This window comes from Gobio gobio, assembly GCF_949357685.1.
Source record: "Gobio gobio genome assembly, chromosome: 10".
NCBI classification, from domain to species: Eukaryota; Metazoa; Chordata; class Actinopteri; order Cypriniformes; family Gobionidae; genus Gobio; species Gobio gobio.
This window is the reverse complement of record NC_137116.1, coordinates 46,306,158-46,322,623: the sequence shown is the minus strand read 5'-3', so window position 1 is coordinate 46,322,623 and position 16,466 is coordinate 46,306,158. Positions and strand designations below refer to the sequence as shown.

Sequence of the window (16,466 nt, the reverse complement as noted above, 5' to 3'; positions counted from 1 at the left end):
TTTGATACACTGAACAAAATTATAAACGCAACCATTTGCATTTGAGCCACCATTTTTCATGAGCTGATCGAAGACTTTTTCTATGTACACAAAAGGCCTATTTCTCTCAAATATTGTTCACAAATCTGTCTAAATTTTGGCAACAGCTCTGGTGGACATTCCTGCCAATTGCATGCTCCCTCAAAACTTGCGACATCTGTGGCATTGTGCTGTGTGATAAAACTGCACATTTTAGAGTGGCCTTTTATTGTGTCCCGCCTAAGGCACACTTGTGCAATAATCATGCTCTCTAATCAGCATCTTGATATGCCACACCTGTGAGGTGGATGGATTATCTCGGCAAAGGAGAAGTGCTCACTAACACAGATTTAGACAGATTTGTGAAAAATATTTGAGAGAAATAGGCCTTTTGTGTACATAGAAAAAGTCCAGCTCATGAAAAATGGGGGCAAAAACAAAAGTCTTCATAATTTTGTTTATAATTTTGTTCAGTGTATGAGCGGCAAATGTTATGCTGTAAAATCAGCCTACAGAATTGATGAAATCCATTGCTAATACTTGCAGAAGTTTGTGCTGTTTTCTCACAAAAAATTTTCACTTCTTGGACAATGTAATTAACGAATTGGCTTTTGTAAGTTCAAGTTCAAAAAAATATATGGCACCAAAAATGTTTCTTCGTCGTAATCATAGAGGAACCACTTTTGGTGCTATATAGCACCATATCTTAACATGTTCTGTATATGGTAGCGGTGCTATATAGCACCATAGTTAGCGGTGCTATATAGCACCATAGTTAGCGGTGCTATATAGCACCTTAGTCAAAGAACTGGTGAAGAACCTCTGAAGAACCACTAAAGCACCAAAATTGGTGCTATATAGCACTTAAAAAGGTTCCCCTACGATTACGAGCCAAGAACCATTTTTGGTGCCATATAGCACCATTTTTTTTAGTGTGTATAATCTATATGCTGTATTTGTCATTGAAGAATATTTTGGTCAAACCAAATGTTTTTTTGTTTAATATACACCTATGTTTACTTATTTGTGATTTTGTGATAATAGAAATAGTGAAACAGTACAATATATATGAAAATGTTGATCTACTGTATAATAGAAATTTATAGTTTTATCCTTCTAAATACTGAAGAATTTCCATCTCTCCCTTCAGAGACCAATCACAGCAGGATGGCCTTTAGGGGCAGGAGCTGTTTGATGGGTACTGTTAATCCACGCCTGGTGCTTGTGATGGAACCAGCAAAAAGAACACCAGGGATTTTTGCCCCCGAATTTTCCATCTGGCTAAATTATTAAAGAGGGCTGCCGAATAACAACTATTAAAGGTAGGGAAGGCAATTTTCAGAGCGCTTAGCAATAGCAAGCAGCTTTGAAAGCATGAGATCTCTCCCTTCAGAGCGTCTCCAAAGCCATGCCTCCTTCAAAACATGAACACACACAGCAGAGTCTGCAAAGCGTCACGAGATGAGAAACAGCTTTAAACTACCTCATGTCTCGAAGCACATAACATTACAATAATAGCATCAACAACTTGAAGAGCAGTGACCTGGACCACCTGACGGCTGCAGATTCATTTCGCGTTGATAAAGTTGCCATTGAAACGCATACATTCGAGTCACAAACCGCTCAGAGTATAACGTCACAGGTTTCCATCTCTTCCAATTTACTGTAGTTATTGCGAGAACGCAGCATAAGCTCGGTGGAACTGTAAAAGGCTGTCTCAGTTGCGGTGCTCTGAGACTGACATCTGTCTAACTTTGCATAAAAACACGCTGATGACGTGTGATGTCTGCTCGAGCAGGGTGCGCGGAGGTATGAAAATACATACGGACTTGGATGAACATTTTATGATCCTACGCATTCCACAGAGGATATACCTACAATAAAATTCTTTATACATACAGGAGTAGTGCATTTCTGAGAGTATAAGGCAGGGGTGTCCAATCCTGCTCCTGGAGGGCCACTGTCCTGCAGAGTTTAGCTCCAACCCCAATTAAACACACCTGTACCAGCTAATCAAGGTCTTATTAGGCATACTAGAAACTTCCAGACAGGTGTGTTGAGGCAAGTTGGAGCTAAACTCTGCAGGACAGTGGCCCTCCGGGACCGACTTTGGACATCCCTGGTATAAGGCCTTTATAAGAGCAGTTAAACCTATTTTATTAAGAATGTGGGTATGTCATTTTTAGGTCAGCTTTTTTCCGGTGTAAAATGAATACAGTGAACTAATTGTTTGCATATGTGTGGTCGGATGTGAGTTTATGTTCAGCAGTAGCATGCGGACGGACAGACAGAAGAAGAAGAATCAATAATCCAACTTCATTTTTGTAGTCATTCCCCTAGGAGATTAAAGAAACTACATTTCCCACACCATCACTTAGTCTTCATCATAATCGAGTCTGTCGGGCCAGACATCCAGTCACACACAGGGTCAACTGGAATTGACTGATGCTCTTCCCCCGAGGTCCACTGATTCAATAATGCCATCACTGTTCAATGACACGTTCAAAACAGAGCGCTTCCCCCAGCTGTCCGACAGCACGATTTATCATTCCAACAAGAAACATCCGTCTAGCAATGCAGTCTCATTGCAGAAAAAAAGGGTTTGATTACAAGCAAATTTGCATAAAACAAATTAAATATGGATAATTAATAATAATAATAATTATTTACTAGGTCAGAACATCTTTAAAACTGTGGGGTGTTCCTGGTCTGCAGTGGTCAGTATCTATCAAAAGTGGCCCAAGGAAGGAACAGTGATAAACCGGCGACAGGGTCAAGGCTCGTTTGATGCATGTGGGGAGCGAAGGACGGCCCGTGTGGTCTGATCAAAAAGACGAGCTACTGTAGCTCAAATTGCTCAAGAAGTGAATGCTGTTGTGATAAAAAGGTGTCAGAATACACAGAGCATTGCAGTTTGTTGTGTATGGGGCTGCATAGCCGCAGACCAGTCAGGGTGCCCATGCTGACCCCTTTGCACTGCCAAAAGTGACCACAGGGCAATGGAAGAAGGTGGCCTGGTGTGATGAATCACGTTTTCTTTTACAACACATGGATGGCCGGGTGCGTGTGAGTCGTTTACCTGGGGAACACATGGCACCAGGATGCACTATGGGAAGAAGGCAAGCCAGCGGAGGCGGTGTGATGCTTTGGGCAATGTTCTGCTGGGAAACCTTGTGTCCTGCCATCCATGTGGATGTTACTTTGACACATAGCACAACAATGTGAGGAGCACAACAATGAGTTTGAGGTGTTGACTTGGCCTCCGAATTCCCCAGATCTCAATCCAATAGAGCATCTGTGCTGAACAAACAAGTCCGATCCATGGAGGCCCCACCTCACAACTTACAGGACTTAAAGGATTAGTTCACTTTTATACAAACTTTTGCTGATAATTTACTCACCCCCATGTCATCCAAGATGTCCATGTCTTTCTTTCTGCAGTCAAAAAGAAATTACGTTTTTTGATGAAAACTTTCCAGGATTTTTCTCCACATAATGGACTTAAATGAGCTCCAAACGGTTCAAGGTCCAAATGACCGTTATAGTGCAGCTTCAAAGGGCTTTAAACGATACCAGATGATGAATAAGGGTCTTATCTAGCAAAACGATCAGTTTCTGCAAAAAAGCAGTATTTATGCTATTATTTTACCTCTTATCAGACGAACGTGATCATCTCTGAGCTCTGCCATAACTTCCGCTAAGTGAGGTCAAAATACGAGCGTGATCATAGATATATTGATCGTAGATGTCTTATGCCACTGATCCGTGCAAGCGCTAATGAGGCATCTACGTATACGTCTATGACCACGCTCGTATTTTGACCTCACTTAGCGGAAGTTATGGCGGAGCTCAGAGATGATCACGTTCCTCCGATAAGAGGTAAAATAATAGCATAAATACTGCTCGGTTTTTTGCAGAAACGGATCGTTTCGCTAGATAAGACCCTTATTCATCGTTTGTTATAGTTTAAAGCCCTTTGAAGCTGCACTGAAACGGTCATTTGGACCTTGAACCGTTTGGAGCCCATTGAAGTCCATTATATGGAGAAAAATCCTGGAATGTTTTCATCAAAAAACTTAATTTCTTTTCGACTTTAGAAAGAAAGACATGGACATCATGGATGACATGGGGGTGAGTAAATTATCAGCAAAAGTTTATTTAAAAGTGAACTAATCCTTTAAAGCAGGGGTCTCCACACTCGGTCCTGGAGGGCCGCTGTCCTGCAGAGTTTAGCTCCAACCTCAAATAAACACACCTGAACCTGCTAATCAGTGTCTTACAAGGCCTTAGTTAGACATTGATAAGCTGGTTCAGGTGTGTTTAATTGGGGTTGGAGCTAAACTCTGCAGGACAGCGGCCCTCCAGGACCGAGTGTGGAGACCCCTGCTTTAAAGGATCTGCTTGGTGCCAAATACCAGATCCACAAGATCTAGAAATGAATGGGACCAACTAAACATATTTTCTTTACAGGATCAAAACATTATGGGCCTGATTCTTGTTTAAAACGTGCGTATGCACAGATTTTTCCTTAGAATGTGCGCACGCTAAAATTCACGCCAACGTTCATATTTATAAAAACGGTCTTTGACGTTTTTGCTTAGCGCCATGTCAGAGTCTAAGCAGACCAGGATGTTGACTGGTGCTCTTTTATACGTTACTGTTAATGATATTAATTAGGGGCGTTTACAAAGCAAAGATCTGAAACCATTCAGCTGCACACGATTTCAAGGTCCTTGACGATTTTGCACGTTTTATTGTGCGCAAGTTCCTTATCTGAGAAAAGCTTGTAAGATCCAACATAGGACGGTTTCAACGCAACGAGGCCCTATATGCTGCAAAAAGAATATTGCCCCTGAATTTATAGCTAATATAAATCTAAGTGTGAAAAGGGTATTTGTTATTTCAAAGAAACGTGACTGAAGACTTAAATAACAAACAGAACAAAAGACTTCTGGACAAACAACTTTATTTTTGATTATGGGTCTATACACTGTACATCCTGACACTGCAGTATATAAGCCGAACTACTTTCAACTCTAATCTCATAGAGCTCTCTATCTTACATTATAGTCCTTGTGAGGGGAGAGGGGAGGTCTAAGAGGGAGAAATTGGCCAGATCTGGGTGAATAAGTGGCATCAGTAGAAGAAGAAAGCATACATTAATCTCTTACATAAAAATAATTTCAAGAGTTGCAAAGTTTATAGTATATCGTTATAGCAGCAGTGAAGGGCTAATATGATATCGGCATGGGGGGAAAAAAGAAAACAGGTTGTTAAAACAAGAAACTGAATGTGTGATTCAACCAGAACTGATGTATTTGATATTTAGTTGAACGTAACAAAACATTAATAACTGAAAAAAAGAAAGGCATTCAAAAAAGCAGACTGAATATGCTTGCATTGGGAATACAACCTTTGAAACAATTATTTTGTATTTTTGTTTTTAAAAACACAACGTAAAATATAACAACTATTATGTAAGGTTTTTTTTCTCATTCTGAAAAAAGAAAAAAAGTAACACAATATACATTTATGATACAGTTTTTGTAAAATGAAAACGGCTATATACATTGGTGAATTTGTACTTTCATCGTCAGACTGGCTAATCCTGCTCATTTATCAGTGATGTTATGTCGTTATTGCTGTGTTTTAGCTTTTTTTGTTAGCAAAAATGGCTCTTTTAGAAAATCCACATTTTTATATTATATCGGGAGCAAAGGAGCCTCTGTGATCAATTTCTCCCTTTTTTCATAGAAAACCGTGAACAAAGTAAACTACACATATGAATTTGCGTGTAAAAACAACTACAAAACAACCTCATCTGAAATAATTTTTTCAAATTTTTTGGTCTGTAAAAACGCACAGCCTCTTGCTACTGTTAAGACACTGAGCTTCCTTTAGACCCCCCGTTTAGTTTCTTCACCGTAGCCTGCAATGTACAGGTCAGGGCATATCGTATCATTTCAAAGGCTCTTTTTACATCTATAGCAAAAGTAACCTCTTAAATATATTTTGTACTCCTTAAAAACAGAGAAAGAAAAGAGTTGATTTATTCTGACGTACATTGAAAAGCTATCTTAGTATAAGATTTAAGTTCTTTACCAGTGGCAATTCGAGCATTCAATTCTGCTATGCATTTTTCTTTTCTTTAATTATTCATCGATTTTTGAAGAAGGAAAAAACATCAAAGGAATACTGACAAACTGGCATTAAAACCTATCAAATAAGCTGCGGCTGCTCTTAAGCAATGATAGTCAAGTTCGTTCTGGCAAAATGGGGTGAGCAAAAGAGTGCAAGAAAAATGCACCACAGAGCTCCCCCAAATGACAGTGCAAATGGGACGGTTTCCGCTTTCATCATCTGGTCGGTCACCGTGGAAACTAGCTCAATAACTCCTCTTCTGGAACCCCAAGGGCCCAAATACAGGCACTTGAGGGTCTCCAGCATTGCATATGCGCATAAGGTTTGTATTTAGCCCAAGAGTAATGCTGTTAATGTTGCGTTTAAGATTGTTAAGAGCTGGAATTTATTGTTAAAAGGGTTTTGTTTTCCTTTGTAGTTAAAAACAAGATTAAAATTGACGCTTTATATTGCATAACATAATCAAAAATTACATATACGGTTTTAATGCCCAATAATGAATATATGAACGGCAGACTTTTTCTTTTAAATTCCATGCATATGAAAGAAATTACATAAGCTTGCTATCGAAAGAAGGAACATAAGCAATAAAATATTCACACAATCTGAAAAAACAACAACAACAACAACATCAACAACAAAATGAAAAGAGCCAAAACGTAACATACATTCTGATTGCATTGTACCCAATGTATATAAATCACTTATAAAATATATGTATTTTCAACAAAATCTATCTCAGCTAAGTGTGTGAGATTTTAAAGATGCATTTATTACGTTCGTTCGTTCATTCATCCATCCTCGTCTTGTTTGTACACAGTAATACGCTCTTGCTCACAGCTGAGAGGAGCACCTGCATTGATATTCAGACTCCCTTTTACCAATGCTAGACAATGTGTGTGTGTCCTGTTCGTTCTGAGCGGCTTTAAATTTGATTTGGAAATGTTCAAAACCTGTAGGAATCCAGGACAGTAACAATAACACTTGAGCAACGATTATAATCATATATCGATAACTATGATAAATGTTGAATCAAAGTCAGATTGAGGGGACGGCTGTGTGCGCCATCCACGTTTCGGCAAGCAAGCATGTAGAACCTTTTTTCTTTTAATTCTTGCGGTTTTATTTACAATAGTTTGTCTTAAACACATGATTACATTGCATTTATTAGAATGGCATATAATTAACAAAAATGCTTATTTCAATTTTATACTTAGGAATACTAAAAACTCTCTGAGATAAATGTGTGGGAGAGTGTGGGAGCGTAATGCATTTAGACAGTATTTCGTAATGACAAAGTGCGATTCATTATTGTAAAGATAAAAAAACAAAGCGAACAGAAAAAAAAAAAGAAACATTTTCATATTTACATATTATAATTTACTTAAAAAGAACAACTTGTGGTTCTTGATCACATGACACCTCCTGCCCTAGAAGCTGTATTTTTTTTTTATGCTTTTAGTTTATTCCTAAAAAATGGCCGCCCACAATCATGAGCCGTGCCAGTTGTAAGCACCTCAGCCCACGGAGAAGCTGTACGCGTGTGTGACGAGAAGAAAACCCAAACCGTCACGGAGAGCAAGAGCCACAAACCTCCAATTCCACCGTGATCTTAAGATCCGCCGGCAGGTTTTGACCTGCACTTGTGGCGTATCACACGACAGCTTGTGTTTGCCATTAAAAGAAAGTGCTCATGGCTTGATCATAACACTTACTTGAATACAAGTATCTCTCCCTTTCAACAGGGCTGAACTTCTTCACCTCTAGCTCTCCAAAGCCCTTCAACGCTCTCCTGACCAGTATCTCTTTAACATTGTTAAAGATACAAGTGTGTGTAACCATTTGTCTCCATGGCTTTTTTTTTTTTAAACCGGCATGACATGTATGTACATGTTAAAGAGGGGTAAATTTGAGGCTCGCTGAAGTTTTTATCTCACACGCTCACTAACAAAAAATCTCTTAAATAGCTTATTATGAAGTGATTTTCCCCATACTTCCTCAAAACGAGCGAGGAAACAGGGATTTCGGATGGGATGGTGAGTCCTTGTCTCTTCAATAACAACGTGGGGTGGACAGCATGCCGTTCAGGTCATCATAAAAATCGCTGTGTAAAATTTTTCATTGCATCACCAATTTGTTTGTCATAGAAAAGTCTTCATTTCAAAATGTATTCAGTTTCAGGCACAGTTAGCTTTTGTGCTATTGGCTTCTTCCTTTCCAAATGGACTTCTTTTATTTTTATGTCTGGTTGGAGGCGAGGTGCATTTTCAGTGCTCTCAAAGTAAAACGTTTACTAGAATGTGTCTCAAGAAACGTTCAGGATACTTCCGGTTTTGCGCTGGCTAAGAGGCAGATGGGCGGGGCTAACCCGCATGCTAGTTGACATGATTGGGCGATTGGTGCTGTCAATCAGGGCGGTGTTGATGTGGATTGGGCGGAGTCAAGAGATAGAGAGAGGATTAGTTGTTGGAGTCTTTGGCGGGTGGGGGTGGTGCGTCTGTGCTGTTCTTGCTGGGGCTTTTGGGCCACAGCTGTTCCTGTAGCTCCTTGACCATTCTCTCCAGGTGCTCCCGTGCCTCCCGCTCCTGCATCAGATCGGCTCTCAGCTGCTCTCGGTCTGCCTCGGCGTGCTGCAACTTTACTTGCAGATCCTCGATCTGAAAAAAAAATCAGCATATAAAAGATGAATAAAATCTTTTGCCAACAAATCACGTAGAGCAGGGTTCCTCAAACTCGGTCCTGGAGGGCTGCTGTCCTACAGAGTTTAGCTTCAACCCTGATCAAACACACACCTGAGCAAGCTTATCAAGGTCTTCAGGATCGCTAGAAAATCACAGGAAGGTGTGTTTGATCAGGGTTGGAGCTAAACTCTGCAGGACAGCGAGTTTGAGGAACCCTGATGTAGAGTGACAAAATGCTACAGCACTTTAGTCACATCGTATTAGTTTTCATCTAATATTTAACTTGCAATCTAAGCCTTGTTTCAGTTAACACATTTGAATAGTTTTAGGTTTAGTTCAGATGGTACTTGTAAACTAACCAGTCAAATTGAGTCCCTGTGCAGAAGATTGTGCATGGAATTTGAGCAATTGTATTAATTGTAAAAAAAATTATATATATATATATATAGAACCTCGTTGTTCTTGTGTCAGATAATGGCTGTTCTGATTGTAAAAATGAATTATATCAGCTGGTATTGATATTGTTTTAGATTTAAATAGCATCAGTGTAGCTACATTTTGCTAGTAGATGGTAGTGTAGCTGACCACTTTTTCAAAAAGGCTGCACGCACGACATACAAACACACAAACACACAAACAACGGCAGACAAGCATCTCAGTGATGTCTCTCTCTTGTTTAGTCTGAAGCACACATCCCTGACAGGAAGTTAACCGGTTTCCTTCTGAGAAATGAAACGCATCTCATCAGACTTGCAGGGCCACACCCAGTCTGAGAGTTCATTTGAATGCGTGTGTGGGTGGGGTGTCATGTTGCATCAATCCAAGCATACTTTAGATTACTCTTCATTAAACAGACACTTGTTTATCCAAAGCCACTTCCAGTACATTTATAGCACAGGGACAGTCACTGTGGAAGAATCTGTGGTTTAATGTTTTGCTCAAAGGAATCACACCTTTGAACCCACAACCTTTGGGTTACTAGCCCAATTTTTAAACCTCTGTTTTGGAAACTGTGTAGGTAGGGATGTGATTGAGCTAACCTGTGCAGAGTACTTGGCTCGCAGACGGCCTGCCTCACAGCCCTTGTCGCACACTCGAAGCTGTCTGGCCTGCTCCAGCTCTCTCTTCAGCCGTATACGTGACTCGTTTGCCTCTCTCATCTTCCTCTCACTTTCGGCACGCAGGCGCTCGATCTCCTTGCGCAGGTTCCTCTTCGCCTCAGTCGCCTCACGGAGCTTCTCCTTCTTAGCAACACGGAGAAACTCCAGCTCCTGTGGAAGGCATGGGAATACCATGATGATTATTCACTCTTTTAATGAACGTGATGATATGTATATATAATAAATATACAAGAGCTTATTTATGAAACATGAGCATAATGGATGTCTGTATAAATCATATATCCATTAATAGGTCATTTTTCCCACTGATTTGAATGCAAAAATCTACATAAGAATGGTTTTAAATGGTCTTTTACACACTAGGGTGGACATGTCTTGTTTAAATAAAAACTGGAGTGTTTTTGCCAAACTTGAACACCAAGTTGGTCTAAATTCCTCAAGAATGGTGTGTTGCACTACATAGTTGAAAAGGAGTAACAGCAAGTGTTTTTTGCTAGTTTCAGCCCGACGCAATTATCATTTTCACGTCCAGCGCCACGTTGTTTAAATAGTAAAGGCACTCGCACCCATCTGTTCGCCCATGGGCGTGCTGGTCTGAAAACAAGGTGTGTTCAGGAGCATTGTTGGCGCGTTGCTATTTTGAGGCAACTGAAATCGACTGCGCCATTGACTAATAAAAACCTGGTCTAAAGTCGCAGTATTTTTTGTGTTATTTAAAGGGCGTGTTAGTAATGTGCCCAACACGCATACACTCTGCTTATTACACACACAGGGATGCGCAGCTGCACACAAACATTTTTAAATATAAAAAATAAAAGGATTCCATCTCTGGAGAAGCGTTCCTCCAACGGTCTTTCCGCTCGCAAATTCCGCCATGTAAATAGCAAATCCTCCATGGCATGAGCGCAACTGGCTTTTAAAGGGAATGCGAGATAAGACTCTGATTGGGTTATTGCATGTTACGCCCAAAACACACCCATGACTCATTAAGAGAATAGCGACAACCCTTTTGGACCATGCGCCGACCGTTTTTTCCATAGTTAAACTAGCAAAAGTGTATTCGGACATGCCCTAAGTGCACCGGCGTCATGCGCTTTATACCATGCGGTCAGATCATTAAAATAGGGCCCTTTTTTTTCTGGTTGAGAATCTGGACGATATATGAGTGAAATAAAACATTTTGACTACTACTAGAACATTTTAGTGCCGAGTTTCAGTTCTAATCCCATTAATTCTAATTATACAGGATATTATATTAAACAATTACATCTAACATTTATACGCTGAACATTTATGAAATTGTACAATTTACGTAAGAATAGATTTATAAAAATTTTTTTTTTTTAAACATTTGCCTTGTGTTACATAAATAATGTCTGTGTGTGTTTGTACCTGCTGCAGGCTCCGTTTGGCCTGTAAGGCGGATCCGAGCTTCTCTTCCTGTTTTACCCTCATCTTCACTATCTCGTGTAGAAACTTCTCCTTTGACTCTTTTGAGTCCAGGCCGTTGTCCAGTGCCTGCCTTAGCGTCTCCAGCTCTGACTCCAGGTGCGTCATGGCGTGCCCCTCCCCTCCAGACACCAGGGGGCCCTCAGGGGGCCCGTTGGCTGGTGTCAGAACTGCTGGTAAGGTGGCTCCGGGGCCGGAGGGAGAGCTCAAGTCTTTAGCGGAGCTCGAGGATGTAAAAGATGGGGAGGAGAGTGAGGAAAGTGATGAGGTGACTGGGGGAAAAAAAACAGAGAAGAGGTTTTGAGTGGCGGATCGTGGGTTTCATTAACTCCTATGTCGGCAGCAATAGGACTGTTTTTTCAAGCACCTGTCAAATACACAAGACAAGCTTTAAAATGAGCCATAAAGATGAGGAACGAAAGAACCCTTATTGATTTTCTGCCGCATTCACACAAGAGCTGTTACCGTTCTAATCCACCTCTCTCCAGAGCGCTCAAGGTTGACTGAAAATGAACTGTGTGCAAATGAAGTGTGGACGAAATCTCAATGTATTTAAACGAGCGCGTTTGTTTCACAACACAGTTGCCTTTCTAACACACTTAAATGCGTTAAAGGAATGTGAGATTCTTTCATTAATTTGAAAGAACATAATTTTGACTAGTCCCTCAGTTTGTAAAAACTTGAGCAAGGCATTTCAGAGGGTTAAAAAGCAGAAAAGCACATTTTTGTCAAAGCACATAAAATAAATTCCCCTGCACAAAATGTGTTATTTAGTGTGTCTGTGTGAAGTTGTCTAAATCATCTTTTTAGTGGTGTTAAAGGTGGATGAATCTCTGAATTTTTTTTTAACTTTCTGATATCCTTGTGCATACTGTGTGCAGGTTATTGGGTTTAACGGCTTATATGTTTAGAGTGACAGTAAGTAAATGCGTTTAAGTTGCACAGAAAAGGTTTGTAAGTCATTTTGTCACACTAGTCTCATGTATAATGTTAAGAGTTGTGGCTTTACTTTCTAAAGTGTGTATTTTCCCATATAGACTTCAATCGTCATTGTAGTGTTTTTATAAACCAAAGGACAAGTCAAAATTACATTCTCTGATATTACATATTGCATTAATCTATATAAATGATATACTGTTATTTATATAAAAACAGTATTATTGTGAAAATGCTGATTTGGTGCTCAAGAAATATTTCAACAATTATTGCTTTCAATATTGAGAACAATTGTGCTGCTTAATATTTTTGTGAAGATTGTTATACTTCAGATACAATAGATTATTTGATGAATAGTCAAAAGTATAGCATTTATTTGATATAGAAATTTTGTTTAACAATGTAAAAGTCTTTACTGTGCGTTCTTGCTGCATAAAAGTATTAAATGTGACATTGTATATATACACCTTTCTGTGGTTATTACACCACAGAAGCTGTCAATAAAGCTTAACTTGCTTTGAACCTGGAACATTTATTTATTGAGGTGGAGCAACGGTGAAAGGGCACGACACTGTACTCACATTCTTCACGGCTCTCCACTTCCACCTCCACGTCCGAGTCTCGCTCCTCCTGAGAGGGTAGCACGGGCTTGCTGGCTGTGGCCGAGGGGCAGGGTTGTGGGCTGGGGTGGGTCTCACCCGTCAGCCTCCTCTTCCTCCCATGGCTGGCGCCTTCGCTTTCTGCCCCATGCGGGTGTGAGCTGCTGGGGGCAGAAGGAGAGGCCTGTCCTCCTTTCTGGAGGGGCGTCAGAGCTACATTGGGGGCCACAGCGCTCTCCAGGCTCTTGTAGTTGTAGAAGCTGCGGAAGAGGATTTGGAGTGAGTGAGCAGACTACGTATGCAGAGATGCTCATTTTTAGTAACAGTTCACAAATGATGCACTACAGGCTGCTGCTTGTGTAATGCCGTTACCTAACATCATCTTAAAAAGTATGGGTAGAAGTGAATAATCTAAACCAAATGGCAGGTTGACAGGAAAAAAGCATCTCTGCAACCCACAAACGAAGGGTGGGGAGAGAACAACGAATGTTATGAGCGGTTTCAGAGAAACTGATCTGGGCTCGACACGGTGACTCACCCAAACCCTCTCTAGTTATGATGGTGAGGTTAAAACCACACACATCTAAGCAAACAACAGTCAACAAGCTTGCATCATTCTCCTCTGTACAGAAGATCCATATCATGTATTTGTTTTACACAAATCAACGTATACACACCCTTTCTTAAGGTTACTGTTTCTATCTATCTATCTACTATCAGACCACAATCAACAACCTGATCAACTCTATGCGAAGGGGATGTTTTGCACTGCGTGAGGCAAATGGTGGTCACACCAGATACTGACTGGTTTTTGGACCCCCCCCAACCCCAACATTTTAGAGTGGCCTTTTATTGTGTCCCGCCTAAGGCACACCTGTGCAATAATCATGCAGTCTAATCAGCATCTTGATATGCCACACCTGTGAGTTGGATGGATTATCTCGGCAAAGGAGAAGTGCTCACTAACACCGATTTAGACAGATTTGTGGAAAATATTTGAGAGAAATGGGCCTTTTGTGTACATAGAAAAAGCTCATGAAAAATGGGGGCAAAAACTATCTATCTATCAATCTATCTATCCATCCATCCATCTATCTATCTATCTATGCATTGCAGCAAAAAAAGATAAACTGAAATGATTTTGTTGAACTGGTTCATTTACATGAACCGTCTAAACAAACCGATCCAAAACAACTGAACTAATATGATGCTACTCTGCAACAAGTATTGACCAATCAGAATCAAGTATTTTAGAGTGTCATGTAATTTTTGTCGTTATTTTTTACCTGTCACGTAACATGCTGGCAGGTCTGCCGGCTCCCTCCTTATCGCCAACAGAGATGTTTGGAGACCATGGCCTGAAGGCAGACGGTCTCTGTCTGGGTTGGATGCAGTTGAGGCCCTGCAGCACGACAGAGAGAAGTTAATAGACGTCACTTGTGTTACATACAAGGTTTTCACAGTAGTAAACTGCATTCCAACATGACTGCAGAGAACAGCGACCATCTGCAGTTTTAGCAGGGAAAACAATATTTAAGAAATGCTTGCTGAAAATCTCTCAAATTGAACTGAGAAAGTGAGAGAGACGGATAAAACGAGCTTGAAGGATGACCAGCAGCACAAGTACACCGAAGTCACTGTGTCTGCTTGAAATCGGAGAACTGTGCTAGCCTATTTGCAGGCTCTCTTCATTTTAGGAGAATTGATTTTTTTACAAAAGAACATCAGTTATTTTAGGTTGAGATCTTGTTTCAGAAGAATCTGATTCTCCGTGGCAAGAAAACAGTTGCTTGGCTCCAAAAATCTTCTCAGGAATGGCCAAGTTTTGTAAACAGGCTGGTATATTATTAACATACAGTATATACATAGATAAATATATAATTATCTGAACTCTACTCTCATACAACTAAACACATGTATCCACTGACAGAGGAAAAAAAAGCTTTGTAACCTTATTGGCTGATGCAGAGAGGGATCGTAGCCAATCGGGTTGCTTGTCTTTGTCTCCTGAGGGCGACTGTGCTGGAAAGTCATTGTGTTTGGACTTCTTGGCAGGAATGGGATCAGACGCCTAGAGAGGGAGAAAAAGAAAGCCAACGAGAGAGAAACGATGAGTGTTGCTCAATATATAAAGAAAAATGAACTCCTCATCAGTCTGATTTTTTACATTTCATGTTCCTGCATTTGGTTCAGCGCGCATTGTGCCGCCTAGTCAGGCGTTCTGATGCCCTACAGCCCTCGGAAAACTACAGTACAGTGATAGGATCGATGCAAGCAGTCGGCCACATTAAACGAGAGCAGCACTTGAGGGTGTCTATCACCTCAGACAGAACTGTGAACTGCACACTCAAAAAAAAAAAACCTCACTAAACTTAATTCAATTAAGGAAAACTTTTTCCACCAAATTGAATTACATTTTTACAACAAAATCAAATTAGTTTGAAACGATTTGTTGTATGAATTTAAATTAATTTAGTCAAGACTACTAAAAAAATTGTGTCATTCCAACTAGATTAAGTTTTGCTATGCCTGATAGAGAATTTTTTTGGGGGGGTTACCATTGTGGTGAAGAGGTGAGCTTGTGCTTAGGTTGCGAGTAGCTGCAGCACACACACATACATGTTCCAAGTATGTGTGAGAGGGGTAGAACGGATGACCATATGTAGACTGCGGGAACTGAATCAATCTAACTTATTTTATTTATTTCAATAAAAACTAATTACCAACACAAAACTTGTTCACATGCTAAGTGTAGTGTAACTTTTGTAGCATGCAAGTAATGATCAAGTAAAACACTTGACCATTAGCACAGTTACAGCTCATTGAGAACAGACTTATTTCAGGTAGCCACCCACAGCCTAACCACAAGGTCTACACTTCACGACAAAACCTCAAAAATCGACATAACAAACTCTTTTAAATGTGAAATATAACTGAACACCAAACTTTAACAGGTCTTTCCCTTTACTAAAAAACACACTCAATTTCAACATTTACTCTCCTTGTTTATCCCTATGCAAAGCATGCTGGGAACTAGAAATACACTGCCCAGTTCAGTCAGTGCATGATTCATGTAGTCCCAACACAAATGGTTTAGCAGGTTAACTTAGCACATTTCATTTCATTTAACATAATACAATTGAGTGCAAATGGCAATTAAGTAAAAACCGAAAGATTTGCGTTTCAGCTTTTAATAAACCGAGCAAATAGCTAGAATAATATTTTTTGGAGTGCAGGAGACAGGTGCAATGGGAACGTATCTGAGGGCTAAAACTGCGAACATTATATTTAGTACGAGTGTTCACACTATGCGAGACTGTATGTATGTGTGTATGCCGGAAGGAAAAGGTCCTTTGTATTGCTCAGATGCTTAATAGGCTGACACAACCATCTGCTTTTATGTTGCCACGTGAGCATGCGGGTGCAAATACACGTCAAAGCAGTATTTGTTTAGTTTTGTCACTAATGTTTGTGCAATGACCTCACTCCCGCTGGATTCCTCACCGACTGCAGTATAATCC

At 40.2% G+C, this 16,466-nt stretch overlaps 1 protein-coding gene across 1 annotated transcript in view; it reads right to left on the bottom strand.

Annotated features, from left to right (window-relative positions):
- Positions 1 to 4,969: 4,969 nt before the first annotated feature.
- The window catches only part of skia (v-ski avian sarcoma viral oncogene homolog a), a 68,002-nt gene continuing 56,505 nt past the window's right edge, over positions 4,970 to 16,466 (bottom strand). Inside the window, exons 2-7 of the mRNA XM_079826715.1 lie at positions 14,897 to 15,016; positions 14,232 to 14,347; positions 12,928 to 13,205; positions 11,354 to 11,682; positions 9,881 to 10,111; positions 4,970 to 8,816 (exon numbers count right to left, since the gene is read on the bottom strand). Of these exons, the coding sequence (XP_079682841.1) occupies positions 8,619 to 8,816; positions 9,881 to 10,111; positions 11,354 to 11,682; positions 12,928 to 13,205; positions 14,232 to 14,347; positions 14,897 to 15,016 (1,272 nt within the window). The 3' untranslated portion in view covers positions 4,970 to 8,618. The remainder of the gene's footprint in view (positions 8,817 to 9,880; positions 10,112 to 11,353; positions 11,683 to 12,927; positions 13,206 to 14,231; positions 14,348 to 14,896; positions 15,017 to 16,466) is intronic.